The 18126-nt window shown below is 44.0% G+C and overlaps 1 protein-coding gene across 3 annotated transcripts in view; it reads left to right on the top strand.

The window, feature by feature from the left end:
- The window catches only part of TRANK1 (tetratricopeptide repeat and ankyrin repeat containing 1), a 122879-nt gene that overhangs the window by 51435 nt on the left and 53318 nt on the right, over nt 1-18126 (top strand). For 2 of the 3 annotated variants that reach the window (XM_055134999.1, XM_055135000.1), the window contains exons 5-9: nt 1593-1711; nt 4516-4599; nt 4819-4957; nt 7043-7174; nt 15063-15233. In XM_055134999.1, the coding sequence (XP_054990974.1) occupies nt 1593-1711; nt 4516-4599; nt 4819-4957; nt 7043-7174; nt 15063-15233 (645 nt within the window). The remainder of the gene's footprint in view (nt 1-1592; nt 1712-4515; nt 4600-4818; nt 4958-7042; nt 7175-15062; nt 15234-18126) is intronic. The other variant, XM_055135001.1, reaches the window with a different exon arrangement.

Below are 18126 nucleotides of genomic sequence, written 5' to 3'. Positions count from 1 at the left end.
GCTGCAACCACTGAAACTTTGTAATGTGCCTGTGAAGTTGACAAGTGGGGATGGGGTGGAGGTTTGGCTGGGAGGGAACATGGAAACAACTGGTGGAACGAAGTTGATGTTGGCATGGGATTGTTGTTGAAATAGTATATTACTAAAATGCAGCTATTAATAAAGATTTTTTCAAGTGGTTTAAGATTGTACTGAGACTTAAGAGGTACCATTAATTTGTGTTCTTCCATTGAGAAAAATTGATGTAAACATGAACAGTTCTAAAAACAAAATTGTGAGGAACAGTGTTAAGATTGAAGCTTTCGGAATGGGAAAATGACTGCTGACTGGGAGCCCACATGTTGGGATAGGTCTGATTAAAGTGGGGAGAGTTGGTACAGCTGTGCCCTCTATAGAGCTCCCTAGTAGGGCCCTAACCAGGTCTGATGGGCCATAGCTTCCTCCTTAGCCTCTTGCTGAAACCCACCCTACCTGCCTTTTTCAAACCCTATGGTTTGACCATTCCCCTGCACCTCCACATTGTCCCACTGCATCTTTTGAAAGTTGCTGTTCTGTCGGTTGAGGCTGGAGTTACTCCAGACACTGCTTCTTGATGACTATCCCTCCATTTCTAGACAGCCTCCAGTCAGTTGCATTCTGCGGTGGGTAGTTAGGAAGATATTTTAGGTACTGCAGCACTATTTGGAGAGTGGCCCAATTTCTAAATTTTAAATAATTCATTTCTGGAAATTCTGTATACTCATATATACGTGTAATATATGTATATGTCAGATACATACAAATTTGTGGAGGGGTGATTGGTAAATCTGGAAAAGGCATAATGCTACTTTGTCATTTTATCTTGTGTGTTCTCATCCAGGAATTTGGGGAATATGGTTTCAGAATCAAGAGATGCAGTTGATTGACAGGCACTAGGTTAAAAGAATGCATTTCTGAATGAAAGAATTCGCAGGTACGGGTTCCAGTCTTGAACTTGCTACAGGAATTCCATGGAGACTGGCCTCATTTGTCATAGTCTCATCTTTTGGGTGAAAAATCACATTTGTCACCTTTTTTAAAGGAAAGTGAATTAGAAACATTCCTAAAACATTCGTTTTCTCTTCTGCAAATGAAGATAATAAGCACTGTCTTCGTGGCTGGTTTGAGGGTTAATGGAAGCATGTGTTCCTGGGCTTGTCACATAGAAAAGCTAGGTGGTTTTTAGTGAACATTGTCCTGCTTAGCTCTTTGCTAAGGGATTGATTTGGGGCTGAACTTAATATGATTGCTACTTGAGTCTGTTCAACTAGAGTCCAGCCTTGAAAGTGCCCTCCTTACTTTATGTGAGGAGTCAGTGGAAGATCTTTTTCTCCAAATATTCTAGCCTTTTCTCCAAGTTAAAATTTCTTTCTTTTTTTTTTTTTTTTTTTTGGTTTTTGGGTCACACCTGGCAATGCTCAGGGGCTACTCCTGGCTCTGCACTCAGGAATTACTCCTGGCGGTGCTCAGGGGACCATATGGGATGCTGGGATTTGAACCCGGGTCGGCCGAGTGCAAGTGCTATCACTCCAGCCCCCAAGTTAAAATTTCTAATCTGTTGAACTTTCTTTCAGCTGATCCTGTTATTTTGCAAAGTTTCTTGCCCTGCTTTGACCGTATTTTCACTATTGGCTTCTCAACGGAAATGTGGCAGTTCATAATAGAAAAACTGGCAAAGAAAGGATTATGGCATGTAAGTAAAAAGAGATGGCTCTCATTTAATCCTTTATTAAATGTTTCTGTTGTCACTGGGGGATTATAGATTGTTTATCGTATTGCCACAACTTTTAAAATTATAACATTAAGGATGGAAAATTGTTGAGGCGTATATTCATTAGCCAGCTTCAAGTTCTTTCTGAGATAGGAAAAAAGCTCTGTGGTGACCTCATACCTTGCTCTGTTTCTGTTGTCTATAACTATAAAGCTCAGATGCTAATGGCTGTTTATTGTCATAATCCTCTTTTTTAAATCACATTTGCTGTTGCGCACCAAGCTGACTTGCTTGAGCTTCTCAGAAGATTTCTGGAATGCTTTACAGAACTGCTAACTTATGGTTGGCAGCTGAATGGGGCTGGAGGATTCGTACCCAGAGCCAGAAGTCCACAGAATGGATCTGCAAGTGGGCTGAGGAGTCTGTGCTCCCTGTAGGGTTGTCGCCTCCACTCCTAATCCTCCACTTACTATTTCCAACTAATTCCTTCCTGCTGAATCTCACTTCTTCATCTGTGAGTTTCAGGTTAAAAATTTCCCTTTGGTGTCTTGGTGAGGATTTAAAAGAATCTAATGAACGTGAGAATCTAATCATAATAGCAACCAGTATTTATGAAGGGTATACAGTGTGCAAGGCACTGAAATAAAGGAGTTTTATAATGTCAGGCATATGCCAAGTGACCAATAGCTGTTTCTGAGACTAGTTTCTAAGCATTCATGAGAACAGGGCAGTGAAGGCTGGGACTTCAGTTATAAAGGGCCTGTTGGGTTTCCTAAAGCTGGCAGGCCAGAGAAGTCTCCCAATGCAAGAGCACCCTCAATGATCTTTTCGGAAAGGTAGTGGGTTCCACAGGGATCTAGTGTAATTGGTAGGACTTTCTCTGCATGCATAGACAGTTATGGGTGTAGTTTTAGGGGGATCATGGGAAATCCCCCTCCAGTCAAGCCATGGGCTCCCTGCAACTTATCCCCATGGTAAGAAGTCCTGAAAGCAGCAGCTCAAAAGAGGCCCAGGAATACAGCCCAGGTGTCGAGTCAGATACCCTGCCAGTGGTGGGGCCAGATTTTTCTCACATACTGGAGATAGGGGTATCTTGTTTAAAAAAAAAAGTCAGACCAGCCATCAGAATTGTTAGAACCCTAGAGGTGTTGTCAGAATTGAGTTGGGTCAATTGAGCCTCCTTAGGGTAAAGAATTAAAAATTACTGACAAACTGCAAGAACCTGGAAAGCAGCCTGTAGCCAGAGGTTCATTGTGCCTCTGCCATGTTCCCTGGCAAGAGCAGATGTGAGGGAAGTTTGTTCTGAGAATGGGTCTGGAGCGTGGCTCTCCGAAAGCTGAAGCTGTTACCTGCACATCTCAACAGGAGCTTCTTGTGCTGTTTGTACAGTTTGTGTGATCTGGGAAAAAAGGCTGATCAGTTTCTTTAACAATTTTAGGTAAGGTCAACAACTGTGTGCTGGGGCTGGGGAGGGGGGCGCCCGGAATATAGACAGAAGAGATAGTACAGGGATTAATGCCTTGCCTCGGATGAAGCACACCCCAGTTTCATCCCCCGCACGGCATGTGGTCCCCCAAGGCAGCCGGGAGTGATCTGGACACGGAGCTAGGCGTAAGCACCTCCTGATATGGGCCAGCCTTGCCCCCCCCTCAAAAAAAAGTACTCATCTCTTTTATTTTCTGTTCCTGAAGTATAAATACTCTCACCATAGCTGGTTTCTAGCTCTGAATGTAACCACAGTGCATGGGGTTGGAAGAAGTGCATGGTTGGCTCTCACTAGCTGAGAGAAACTGGTTTCAGCACACTCAAGAGGGTAATAGAGCCAAGAATATATAGGTCTTGTGCCGCCCTGAAGTGCTTAAAGGAGTGATTGGAAGGGGATACCTGAAAGGCTTAGAATCTTCTGCTTGCCAAACTTTAAGAACCTTGCAGGGCTATACTTAGGTACTTCAGTGCTTCTTTACCCTCTGCAGTATGACTTGACACGAACTGTTTCTGTTCTCAGGGGATTCTTAGGAAATATGGAGAGAGCTTAGCTTTCAGCAAAAACAGGAAGTTTGCTTGACAGAGAGACTTTGGTCATCATGGCTCAGGCGGAAAAGTTAGGCCAATAACTTGGGGAAAAGGAGAGAGCCATGAGTGGGTGTTTTGTTTTAAAAACTTAAGACAATCCTGACTGTAATATCTTGTATCACATTGTCGCACTGTTGACCCGTTGACCATCGATTTGCTCAAGTGGGCACCAGTAAACGTCTCCATTGTGAGACTTGTTACTGTTTTTGGCCTATTGAATACATCACGGGGAGCTTGCCAGGCCCTGCTGTGCGGGTGGGATACTCTTGGTAACTTGCCGGGCTCTCTAAGAGGGACAGAGGAATCGAACCCGGGTCGGCTGCATGCAAGGCAAAGCCCTACCCACTGTGCTATTGCTCCAGTCCAAAATTAAAAAATTTTAAAAAGAAGATCCCGACCATCCTCCACTCCCTCTCTCTTCTCCCTTCTTCCTCGACACCCCCCCCTCCACACACACACACACACACACACACACACACACACACACACATTCTTCCTGCCCACAGAAACCGATGGGCCTTGGTTCTCTGTGAGCCCTGGGGCTGGGAGGGTATTGGGAACACAGCTGGGTGTCCCAACTGGTTGTCCCAACAGTCCGGGAGGGGCCTGTGGGGGCAGGTGGCCTCATATAATATATAATATCTTATATATATGATATAATATCTTATATGGCAACATCAATTTCTAACATTTTCTTCCTTCTCTCTTATCAGTCATTTCTACTTCTGTCAGCAAAAAAAGACCGACTGCCGAAAAATATCCGTGTCCCAGAGTTGTCACTGAAAAGTCTCTTTGAGGTAAGGTGACTTCTTGAAGTATAATTTCAAGTTGGGTCACTCAGGGACCTTCCCCTTTACCTGCCTTACCACTTGATATTTTTAATAGTCTTAGGTTTTCATCACAAGGAATTCAGGTTTTACTAATTCTATGCTTTGTATGTGAAGGAATTTGACACGTCCTGTTGGTATAGTGACTTCCATAATTCTTCCTATGTATGTGTGTGTATTTTTTCCTAGAAATATGCCTTCATTGGACTGTATGAGAAAATGGAGCAGGTGCCCAAGTTAGTCCAGTGGCTCATCTCCATTGGTGCAAGTGTTGAAAGTATAGGACCATACCCGCTTCATGCTCTCATGCGACTCTGTATCCAAGCAAGTGAGTGTTTCCCCAGCCACTCACCCTCCAGGCTGCCTTTCCAGTTCCCAGCTCTGGGAATCTGCTGAGCTCGAGCGAGACCAAGTGTGACCACTGGAACGAAGAATATTTAAAATGACTTGGCCATTTGGATCCTTTGATTATTCAGATGTATGCAGGCAGCAGGGAACTAGCCCTCATTTTCATGATTCTTGGGACCTAGTCGTGATGGGAATCCTTGCAAATGGGACCTTTGGACCTAAGGAAGAGATTGACAACTGGAGCCTTTGCCTGACAGAGCTCCACAGAAACTGGGGGCAAAGGCAGCTCTGGTTTTCACCTCAGTTTGGTTAGGTTCTTTTACTACCCGGAGGACCACCCTCTGTGGGGAGGCAGGGGGAGGGGACAAATGTCTGGGAAGTATTGGCTGTTGCTGACATAGTTTGCTTGTGTTTTTTCAGAGGACTCCAATTTTCATTGAATTATTCTTTTTCTTTAGTCTTTGTTGCCTTGCTATAGGATTTAAATTTTTTTTTTTTCTTTTTGGGTCACACCCGGCGATGCACAGGGGTTACTCCTGGCTCTGCACTCAGGAATTCCCCCCTGGCGGTGCTCAGGGGACCATATGGGATGCTGGGAATCGAACCCGGGTCGGCTGTGTGCAAGGCAAGCGCCCTACCCACTGTGCTATTTCTCCAGCCCCAGGATTTAAATTTTTAAAAAATATTTTTAAGTTTATCATTAATACACACATACACATCCTCTCTCTCTCTCTCACTCTCTCTCTCTCACACACACACACACACACACACACACACACACACACACAACACTTCCACTTTGGACAGAAGCTTTTTTTTTTTCCCCACCAAGTATAGATGGCATCACTGTGGCACCGTTTTATAGCTGGAGGAGGCCACAACACTTGTCCACACTGCGGAGGGAGGGAGTGTGGCAGGGGCTTGGAGATCCAGGCCCCCGCTTGCCTTCAGGCAGACTTGTTCTGTTGTAGACTATATTTTTCCCATACTGGATTGGGGACCCTATGAGAGATTGTATTCATTTTTTTATTCTAAACGAATCTGATTAAAGGCAATCTTATCCAGCCCTCCCACTTTTACAGTAGGAGGCTGGACCCCAGAGAAGTGTGTCCGAGGTTGTGCAAGTCATGGTTTTTCATGGCGTCTGATCTTTATGTTAGTTCCTAGGAGTACAGGCAGGTATCGGGAAGAGCCAGTCCTCAAGCGCCCTGGGTATGTTTCTCAAAAGAAATTGAAACTTGATGACAATCGGTGTTCATGAAGTTGACACAAATGTTCTCCTTCTGGAACATTGTTTCCCAAAGGGGGTGATAGTGCCAACCCCCACTCCAGAGTGGGGGCTGCTAGAACAATCCAGGGCGGTGCCAGTAACCTTGGGTGCAATTGGGCAGCAGTTTTCGCTTGTTATTTAAAGAAGATATCTTGGGTGCTGAGTGAGATACATATTTTTTCTTTTTGAAAGGGGGCCAATAGGCCAAATCTTTCTAATCTAGAAGCTGCAAGGAAGGAGTCTGGGAAACAAATTTTAATATAGGGTCCTACTGACAGTGGTGTAGCATGGTGATGCAACCGGAGAACCGGATTTGACTGCTGACCTGGGCACTGTCAGTGACCTGTCCAGGCTCTCTTCACCATGTCCAGGGTCCCCATCCTACTGTACATCCGCTGTGCCCTCTAGAGAATTGCTCTTTACTGGTAGACACCACTTCCAGAGAGGCTCCCTATCAAGTTCCCTCCTCACCCCACCCTCCTGCCCCTTCCCCCTGCCTCCTCGAGGCTGAGCTGTCACTCCTGACCCTCAGCGGGTCACTCCCAAGTTCTGTCACTCCCAAGATCTGTTACTCCCAAGTTCTTCGTGCTCTGCTCCAATCTGCGACGCAGTCTCGCTCCAGTGCACCCAGTGTACTGGCTTACACCACTCCCTTGCCTGGCTTCTTCCCAGGTCCTGTTTTTCTCACTCTATGTCCTCATATCTGGTCACCCTCAGTTGAGCGCACATGGACTTGCTCTGCCGATTTTCTTCCTGGAGACGATAACACCAGTCGCTCATTTTAATTCCCTGTAGGGGAAAACCATCTTTTCAGGTGGCTCATGGATCACAAGCCCGAGTGGAAAGGCCGCATCAACCAGAAGGATGAAGATGGCTGTACTGTCCTGCACATGGTGGCCACCCATGCCCCAGGGCACCTCCTCAAGCGTAAGTACAGTGCCTCGATGGAGGGTGTGAGGTGGAGGGATGGACACAGGGGCCACTGTGTTTTCTGTGTTCCCTTCTGTGTGTGTGTCGTGGGGGTGGGGTGTCACGCTCTGCTGTGAATCAGACAGCAATAGCTGTGTGCACAGGTGTGGGTGAGAGAAGGAAGTATTGCTGGGCCCCCAAGGTGCTCTCTTGGCTTAAATTGCATTCATGCGGATGTATAAAGGATGTGATTTTCAGGCCACATTCATTTCTTCCGTCGGCTCCACCTGCTTTAGTTTGTGCTAAATCTATGCGAGTTACCAGGGGTAAAGTGTGAACCAGACAAACAAAACTTGGTCCTGCCCTCATGATACTTAGAATCCAACGCTGACCTCCCACATGGTCCCATATTCTCAAGGGCTGCACAGGCCATGAGAAAGAGTGAAGAGGAGCCAGTTCTTCCGGCACGGACTGCCCAGTTAGCTGTTGAAACAAGAAGACTACTCTGTACTTGTATGTGGTTCTCTGTGTCTTTTTTTTCCCCTGGAGTTCTCAGTCTTTGCTATTTTGGGTGAAGAAAAACTTTTTTTCTATAAAAATTTAGGTTGCTCTGAGGATGAATGGTAGTGGCCGCTCGGCCTCCAGTGGTGGGGCGTGGTGGGGGTGAGGGTGGGGGTGACGAAGCGTGACGGGCAGCACATGTCTCACATGACTGCAGTCTGGAACCATCATTCCTGCCTCCAGCACCATCATTTCCCAGTGGCAAAAGATCATGGAAGTCTGTATGTAAAAATAAAATGTGGAAGCTGATGAACAAAACTGGGAGGCTCAAAGCTAGAGGGCTCCCAGTTAGGACCCTCCAGTCCAGTGAGTCCCCTCGGGAGCTGCAGTTCTCTCCAACCTGTTCCAGGAGGAGCACAGTGAGCTCTCTAATGCCTTTGTTGTCGGAGCTGGATCCTCGGCCTTGAATGCTAGGGGAGATTGATGTTCTATAGACTTGGTTTATTGTTAGTAATTTTTGAGTCTTCTTGACATATAATTTTTATGCCACACAACTGAGTACCCTGCGTTTTTAAATTCATAGGTGATTGACCACCACTGCAGTCAATTGTAGAACATTTTCAATTTTCCCCAAAGAAACTCCAAATCCATTAGTAGTTATTCCCCACTTCCTCCTATTCCTCCCAAGCAACCACGGAACAATTTTAGGTGTCTGTTGACTTGCCTATTCTTGTACCTTTCATATATGGGATCATCTGTGTCTGACATCTTTAAGGGAACACAATATTTGTAAGGTTTTCCCTGTAACCATGTTTCAGTATTTCATTCCTGTTCATGACTGAAGAATGTTCCATTGTAGAAGAGGCTGTATTTTGTGTACCCATTTGTTAGTTGAGGGGCATTTATCTTGGAGTCCACTGTCTTCAGCTGCAATGAGTAAAGCTGCCATGAACATTTCTGCATATTTCCTGGTGTTGCAGTTATTTTCTCAGGTAGATACTCAAGAGTGTGCTTGCTGGCTCTTATGTAGCTGTGTTTAGCCACTAAGAAACTGTCCTATTTTCTAGGTTGCCTCGAATCCTCTTCTACCACCAATACACAAAGTTTCCAATTCATTGGTGTCCACAGGCTAACATATGCCTTTTGATCTCTAATGAACTTTCTTAAAGATTATTACATTTTGGCAAATTTTTAACAATTGGCTATTCAGGAGAGGTCAAGAAAAGCCCACAATTGTAGTGTCTGCCTATTACCTCAGTATAAATAGTCTCACTATAGTTGATTCCAAGTGATCAGTTTGATGTCATTGAACGTGAAACTAGTAAACATGCCGTAGCATTATATTTGCATGACAGACCTACAAAATATAGTATAATAATTAGAAATTGATGGGTTTGTTCTTAAGATGTTCATTATAAATTTATTTGTGTATTTTATCCTAGGCTAGGGATCAAACTCAGAGCCTTAGACATTGCTTTACCCCATGTGAACCAGACAACAAACTTGGTCCTTCCCTCATGATACTTAGAATCCAACAATTAACTCCCACATTCTTCATTTTTCCACATAATAATTTTACATGACTCCTAAATAATTTAGGTTTTAATAATGGTCATGTTTGTGTATGAACTCAGAGATACTCTGGACATTTGAAAGTTGACTCTTAAGGACTGGGATGAACTAGATGCAGGAACCGTGCTAAAGTTACTGTTAACCTAGTAATTTGTAGTTTAAATCTAGGCCTCCAGTCATTCTGTCCTCCTTTCACATCTCTATGCTGAAAATCCTCAAGAAAATGTGTTTCCAGGCAGAATTCTTTGGTTTGCAAAGAAAGTACAGGTTTTCTGAAATGCTTGGTGGTTTGAGGATGAGTAAAGTGTTTTTTGTTTTATTTTTATTCTTCACTTTTGGGCCACATTCAGTAGTGTTCAGGGTTTAATCCTGACTCTGTGCTCAGGGATCGCTCCTCGATGTTCAGGCGGCCATATGTGGTACTAAGGATTGAACCCAGGTTGGACTATGCAAGGCAAGTGCTTTTTACTGCTGTACTGTCTCTCTGGTCCTAAGTGATGTGTATTTTATGTTTCCTATGCTATGGATATTCACTTGGCAAGCATTCCATTTCTTGACATTTAACCAGTGTGGTTCAAATAAAACCTTATGATAATTATGTATACAGTTTTACAATTTTCTAGTCTACAAAGTAAAAAAGCAAAGCAAAATAGGTAAAATTAGTTGTATTAATATAGTTAATCTGCTGCCCAGCTCTCCCGCACGCGTGCAGGACAGAAGGGCCCTCGAGCTTTCCGTCGGTCAGGACTGCGCCAGCCCAGGTTCAGCGGGGACATCCAGGAGAGGAGATAGGCAGTCTGAGAGAAACCTTATTCCGAACCTAAAATTTGTGAAACATAAACCTCTTCAGTTTTCCAGAAAACCCATTTCCTAGGATATCTGAACCTGTGAAGAGTAACAAATCAGAAAAAGGTTACTAGAATGATTTTTTCCCCCCTTGCATCAACTAAGCTCAAGTCCTCAATGACTTTTGAACATTTTTTCCTTTTTGGTTTTTGGTCACACCTGGCTGTGCCCAGAGATCACTCCTGGCGGGGCTCGGGGACCATGTGGGGTGCTGGCGACCGAACCCCGGTGAGCCACAGGCAAGACAAATGCCCTCCCTGCTGTGCAGCTGCCCGACTGTTGAGAATGCGGTTTGCTGCCTGTTTCCTCAGAACTGGGTCTCTCACTTAGGAGCCAGTTAAACCCTTGCTGGTTGCGTGGTGAGAGGGTGGCGTGACTGAAGGAGGGCTATATGGGTTCCCTCCTCGCGGACGGCAGAGCAGGCAGTCTTCTGGGTGAGAGGCCTCAGTGGCCAACTGTTGAGTCACTCGCAGCGGGGGACTGTGGATCGCTCGCTTCCTACACAGAGGGTGGAAGGGCTGAGGCGGCTGCTTCAGCATCAGGTCACTGCTCGCTGCCTTTCAACACACACGGAGCAGCGGCCCTGCCTCCCCCCCCCCCCCATTCTCCCCAGGCTCTGCACACGCAAAGGCCCCACTTCTGGCAGCCACCTCTGGTTTCTTTCTGGGGAAGCGCAGTTTCTCCAGGCAAGGCTGTGGTCTCTTCAGAGCGTGGGTGATGTGAGGATTAAGACCGCTAAGGAAAGTATATAGCCTAGTTCTCTCTCTCTCGAAGAACCTACTGCCTGCATGGGAGAGCCTGGCAAACTCCCCGTGGGGTATTCATATGCCAAAACCAGTAACAATGATGGGTCTCATTCTCCTGACCCTGAAATAGCTTCCAATGCAGCACCGTTGGGAAGGACCAAGAAAGAGAGGCTTCTAAAATCTCAGGGCTAGGATGAATGGAGACGTTACTGAGACCACACGAGAAAATCGATGATCAACGGGATGATGATGATGATGATGATGAATATAGTTAATTTAACCCATTTATCCAACACATCTTTTTTTTTTTTTTGTTTTGCTCTTGGAGAAGGCACTTGTCTTGCACATAACCAACTTGGGCTTGATCACTGGCATCCTATATGATCTCCTAAGTCCCACCAGGAGTGATACCTGAGCAAAGCCAGAGTAAACTCTGAGAACCACTTGGCATGACTCCAAAACAAAAGTTAAAAGTTACCATATGATTCAGCAGTTTTACCTGGAAGAAAACCTGTATGTTGAAATGTCCACAGAAACACTCATAATGTCCCTCACAGTGGAAATAACCAAATCTCCATTGACTAACAAATCAGGGGAAAAAATGTGGTATAGCCATTCAATGGAATATTATTCAGCCATGAAAAAAGTAGTCAGACATTGATACATGCCACGAGGTGGGTAAACATAGCAAAAAAAATCTGAAGAGTTTGAAATAAGCCAGACCCAAACTTCTGTATATTAAATGATCCTATGTGCATGAACTATTCAAAGTGAGGAAATCTGTTGAGTCTGGTAGTGGAACCACTACTAAATGTGTATAAGCTATTTTGTTAGATGAAAATATTCTGGAAAGGATAGTGTTGGTGATAGTAAATCCCTATTAATTGTTTAGTATAAATTGTTTAGTATAAAATGTTTTCTGTATGATAGGATAACTATGTCTTTTGTTGATTTTTCAGAGGAGTAGTACTAAGGGATTTCTCCTGGTTCTGTACTTGACAGAGCCATGTGGTGCCAGGGGTTGAATTGGCATTTCAAAATAAAACACTACTCAACCACTTCAAAAATACCAGAATTTGGTTCAGATGTTCCAAATTATATTTAAGAATCAGGGCTGGAGTGATAACACAGCGAGTAGGGCGTTTGCCTTGCACGCAGCGGACCTGGGTTTGATTCCCAGCATCCCATATGGTCCCCTGAACATCACCAGGGGTAGTTCCTGAGTGCAGAGCCAGGAGTGACCCTCTGCATCACTGGGTGTGACCCAAAAAGCAATATATATATATATATATATATATATATTAAGAATCTATCTTAGGGGCTGGATAGGTAATACGGGGTAAGGCACTTGACTTGCATGCCACAGGACTGGGTTTGATCCCCAGCATCCCATGTGGTCCTCTGAACACTCCCCAGGATGATCTCTGAGCACAGAACCAGGAGAAAACCCTGAGTATTGTTGGTGTTGCCTCCAGAAACCAAAGCAAAACAAAATGCATCCGTTGTACCTCTCAATCCTGTTTGCTTCTGATTTTGCTGTATTGAGTTCATTTGAATTCCTGGCAAGCTCCCCGTGGTGTATTCGATATGCCAAAAACAGTAACAATGATGGGTCTCATTCTCCTGACCTTGAAAGAGCTTCCTGTGTGACACCTTTGGGAAGGACGAGTAAAGAGAGGCTGCTAAATTTCAGGGCTACGACAAATGGAGACATTACTGGCGCCTGCTCGAACAAAATCGATGAACAAGGGGATGACAGTGATACAGAGTTCATTTGTAGAGAATATTTTGTAATATTTCAGGAGAAGCCCTAGGAATGAGTGTCATTGACTTGAATTTGTGTATCTGTTCTCTATAAGCTAATTACTAGAGCCAGAGGATGGAATGATCTGATTGTACAGATCTTGGTCTGGTGTTTGTCCTTGAAGAACTGGGGAGTGAGATGGGCAGAGCTAGAGAACGGAATAGGTGTGATTGGTCTGGTCTTGGTCACATGTTTACCCCCTGGGTGGGGGTGGGGCAGAGCTAGAGATGGAATTATTTGATTGGCCAGATGTTTACCCTTGGAGCAGGGCCATAGCTAGTTAGAGAAGGGAATTATCTGATTGGCCAAGTTTCCTCCCTGAAGCAGTGGCTTGGTCTGTGATAATGGATGAGGTGTTCTGGTTGTGTTCTGACTCTCAGACCAGGTGGGGTCGCTGTGGAGAAGAGATGTTTTCTTGCAGGATGAGGCTGGGGTGGAGGAACTGGGGTGCGATGTTCAGGAAAAGTGGGAGTGAGTGTTAACAGTTAGGGAAGAAAGTGCAGTTGTGTGTAGTCTCCAAATTTTGTGTCCTTATCCCTGTAAAGAATGTCGGAAAATTGTATGTAGAATGCTCCATTGTTTCAAATGAAAAGAAAGATAATTTCTAGGATTGTGTTCAGGTTGATATTTTAAAACAAAACAGTTACCTCATTATGTGTAGTGTCATAGAAAGAAAATTTTGATGGCTTTTAGTATCCATTTTTAAAAATTGTGGATGAAGGTCTACTATCAAATGTGTATTTTTATAACTACTATTTCTAGCATGGTTTTGAAAGAAAGCATGTCCCAATATATATTTTTTTCTTTCAAGACTTATTGGTGATGTTTTATGGAATTAAATTTTCATATAACTTTAAATTTTGACCAAGTTTCCATGATTATAAGACTCATAGGGGTTATTTCCCCCCCCCCCCCTGGATGGAATCATGGATTAAGTTACTCGTACAGAAATGATCAACAGAGCAGAAACATATGGGAAGTGTCTGTAGGTAAAGATAAAGATAAACATTTGGGGAGGGCATGACCAGTGCCCGTTTTCTCCAGGTGGGGCCGGGAGTTCTCAGCTGCTTTGGGGCAGTGCCCGGTGGTCATTGTCTCCTTCGTAGCATCTGGCAAGTCACTTTCAACTTGGCAAGTAGTCTGGGGTGACAGAACCCGCTTTCTGCCTACCTCTTGGGCAGATGCCAAGGGGGGGCTGGCTGCGCTCTGGTCTGGAGTTCAGAGCCTCTTTCCAACAGCATGGCTGGACAGAATCCAGTTCCTTTTGTGGCAGGATCCAGGACCTTATTTTCATGTGGGCTTTCAGCTTGTGTGTGGCTTGGAGCCCACAAGAGAGAATTTTCTTGTGCGTCACATCTCTCTCATACTTTGGTTCTCCATACTCTGGATCTTTGACCTTTATTTTCATTCCTGTGGTTAGGTCAGGTCCACCCTGATATTCTTCCTTCCTAAGCTCAGGTTTTTGGGACTTTGAATTCTGTTTGCAAAATCTTATTAATAGTACTAAAACTTCATTATATTACTAGTGATTTGAATAACTGGGAGAAGGAGGGTGTACACTGGGAGTCTGGTATCTTAGGATCCATCTTAGATATCGGTCTCTAGAAAGACTTGATGGGTCAGAAGTGTGACTTCATTTGGTCCCACTTTTGCACAGTGAGAGAAGGACACACATGGATGGAAAGACAGGGAAGGACAATACCATGAGCAGAGTGATAGCCTGAGTCCAGGTGCCTGGCTAAGGTGTGAGTTTTAGGAAAGCTGATGTCGGGAAGGCAAGGGCCAGGCATTAATTTATTTAACTGTTTGCATCCGTATAGATTTTTGTACCCCTGGGATACTCTGTTCCATTCTGTAGAGCATTGCATCTGTGACCATAGAGACACCTCGATGCTTGGCAAATAGATACGTCAAAGCAGCAAATGGAACTGGCATGGCTGTAGGGGGCTTTGGAAGATAGAAACAGTGGCCACAAAAAGACCCTGATGTGGACTCAATTAATACTTTTTTTCTTGTCTCCAGACAGGCTTTTGCTTGTCCCCCCTTTTTTTTTCTGGAAGAATATTCTGTTTCCTCTCTAGGGAATAAAGAAATCTGAAGTCACAGCTTGCTGTTATCCTTACAGCTGTAACTGTTGCCTAGTAACCAGATCCCCCCTCTCCTTGCTTGTTGCCAAGGAGAGGGGAGAAAGGTAGAGAGGAGCGTACTTCTGAACCTCTTAAAAGCTATTGTCCTTCCCACGCCACGCAGGACTCCATGCTTCGGGGAGTTGGATGGCCGGTCCAGGGCTGGTGGTTCAGGTTCCGTGAACAGAGGGGTCTTGCTCCCCTGGCCCCAGACTGCTCAGGCAGGGGACTGGGAGGAAGCACACTCATGGGGACGTCTCCTTACGGAAGGAACCATGACAACCCCCCCTTGTCATTTTGGCCTGCTCTAGGACAAACGGAGGGTGTTCAGATGCTCCTGCGCTTTGGGGCAGACCCCACCCTGTTAGACGGACAGTCCCGTTCTGTCGTGGATATCCTGAAGAAGAATAAGAACTTCAAAGCTATTGAGAAGATCAACAGTCACTTGGAGAAGCTAGCTGCATGTTCTAAGGACCTATCAGGTACAGTTGTCAGGGAAATGAGTGTTTTGAGTGTGTGTGTGTGTGTGTGTGTGTGTGTGTGTGTGTGTGTGTATGTGTGTGTGTGTGTGAGCGTGAGCGCGCTCGCGTTCATGCAGTGGGGAGGATTAAAACTGGATCTGTATAAATCAGATTTTTTTGGTATCTGAGGATGAGAGTGAATCCCCTCCCCCACCAGTCTATGGGAAACTTGATTGCTTTTTTTCTTTTGAAAGCTAGATTGAGGCAATTCATATTGAGAGTATCTACGACATTCTGGGAACTTCACCCAGAATGGTCCACCTTTGGATGGCATGATGATTTTTTTCTGTACATGCACACAGTAAAAAAGAAAAAAAATCAGGCAGTAGTGGATATCAAAATCATGACTTCTCCTCAGAAATATTGTAGCCAGCAGTTTAAAATAAACTCTTTTCTTTTCAAAATCTGTTTGGGACAGCATACTGTAGAAATAAGTGCAACAAGTCAGCCTTACTTGATAATTTTTTCTAATAATGTTCTTTGTGCCATTTATATTCTGTCTGCTAAAAACACTTCATTCTCCGTAATTCATCTACAGACTGTTTCTGAAAGTAAAAACCCACTGAAAGGCATTTGCTTAGTAGTATGATTACATGTTACTTTTCCTATAGCTGTTATTACATATAATTTGACTCATAGGAATATTGCATGTAAGCATACACAAAATATGTACATGCATGCATGTGCATGTACACACATATATGCCTGTCTACATGTGTGCTTTTTAAAGTTCTTGGACGCTTGCGTATGCCTCTGGCTTTGTATTCTAGATTGCCTTTATGGGTGGGGGGGGTGTGGATAGTAAATTCATGGAGTTTTGAAACATCTTTATTTTATCTTACCATAATGATTCCTTTACATGTAGGTATTGCTCTTCATCAATTCTAAGTTTTGTTTTTCCCTACATGTCTAAACCTTTGAAAGGAAATGTTTCACAATCAGTGACATGCCACTCTCTATCTAATGGCTGCCTTCTCTGTTGGATTTGACAGTCCTTGCTGTCTTACATTTATAAAATAACTTGTTCTATAAAACCTTGTTACTCACAACTTTGAAGGGGTTGTTTCATTGTATTACAGCCCCCGATGGCTTCTGTCTGTTGCCAGTTATTTTTCTCCTCATTTTTCTTAGAGTTAAGAGTTCTGAAGTTTCTCTAGATGCGTCTCAGTGTGGTTCCTTATTCATTCTTAGTAGCTGCAAACTGTGGGCACCGCTCAAACTTTATTGATTCAAGGAAATTATCTTATTATTTTGTACCCCTCAAATGTCTTTTCCTGCTTGTAGACACAACTGTTAGATGGTTGAGTTTCCTAGACTTGTAACATCTCTACCTTCTCCTAATGTTTCTTATCCCCATTTTTCCTTCCCAGATATTTAATTTGATTCCCAGATTCTAGTTCCTTGTTTGTTCGTTTTACCTTGTAAAATCAGCAACCTTTTGCTGGTTTTACATTTGCTGGTTTTATACTTTTTGAATTGATTGATTACATGTTACTTTTCCTACAGCTTTAATACATTTAAGAATAGGAGAATTTTTTTGGAAGTCTGACCTCTTGCTCTGAATTATTTATTCTATCTGGGGTTGATTCATTTTTTTGTCTCTTTCTTACTATTGTTTCTCCCTAATTATCTTCTGATCTTTTATGAAGGACTATGTTGACTAGTGCTTAATAAATGGTAGCTGGCATTTACAGAAGTTATTTGCGTGTGTTTCTCCAGAAATACTTCCTCTGAAATGGGTATGTAGGTGGTGAGTTGAAGGCAGCTTGTTAAATGTGTGTTGGGGTGGGAGTAGGTGCAGTTGGACAGACTAGAATCATTCCACTTGCCTGGGTCAGGAAAGTTTGATGTAGGGGAGATTAAAGCTGCTCTTCTTCATCAAACATCCTCTCACTCATTTCCTCATATGGGTTGAAATTACTGATTTGAAAGGATCTGTGTTGTTTCCATGGCAGGTCAGGTGGAGAGATATTTATGGATGTCTTTGTGTGTATGTGTGTGTGTATGGGGGGTGGGGAGGCAGCGGGAGGTGTCTCCCAAGCGATGTGGTTCTCGGCCAGCCAGGTAGGATCAATGCAAGGGCCTTAGGATGTTGTGCTCGTCAGACCCTGTGGTTCCAGGAGTGTTACTCGGGCCATCCCAGCCGTGCTCTCTGGGGCCACACCTGGGAATGTTCCTGGGACCAGGTGGTGGCAGGGAATTGAGCCCTGGTTGGCTGCATTCAAGGCAAGGATTCCCATCTTTTTTTTGGTGGAGGGAAACTCTCCCAAGCTTCCTAAGCAATGCTTGGGGGTCCTCTCTGTGAATCTTGGCTAATGAGCTGGTGATTCAGTGCAAGGGCCTGACACTGCAGATGAGGTGTTGGATCACTGTGGTTCTGGAGGTTACCGGGATGACCCCTGTGGTGCTCAGAGAATTCCAGAGGTGCATGTGGGGACCAGAGAGTAAATTGTGGCTTACCTCATACAGCACGCGCACCTTAACCTCTGCTCTAATGTCCTTTTAAAGATATGGCAGATCATCTTTAGTTTTCATTAGTTTGAAGAATAGTGATTTATTCTGTGATATAGAGAAATGAATCTTGTGAAATGCTTTCTGAAAGTGGAGTGCAATGTCCATTTTCATAAAACTAAACCAGATGTATCTTTGCCAATGAGTCCCCAGGTTTTAAAATAACAAAAATGGCCCACCAGTGAGTGGTAGGAAATGACTTGCAAATTATTTTTTAACTCTATTCTAAATTCTTAGAATGTTATTTGTTATGTATGTATTTAGTATTTAAGGTTATAAGACTTTTATGTCATTTATTTCTATTTAGTTGGCTTTCTTTAAAAAAAATCCTTTTATTGAAGTA

Source organism: Sorex araneus, chromosome 4 (assembly GCF_027595985.1).
Source record: "Sorex araneus isolate mSorAra2 chromosome 4, mSorAra2.pri, whole genome shotgun sequence".
Classification (NCBI taxonomy): domain Eukaryota; kingdom Metazoa; phylum Chordata; class Mammalia; order Eulipotyphla; family Soricidae; genus Sorex; species Sorex araneus.
This window is presented reverse-complemented; position numbering and strand designations above follow the sequence as displayed.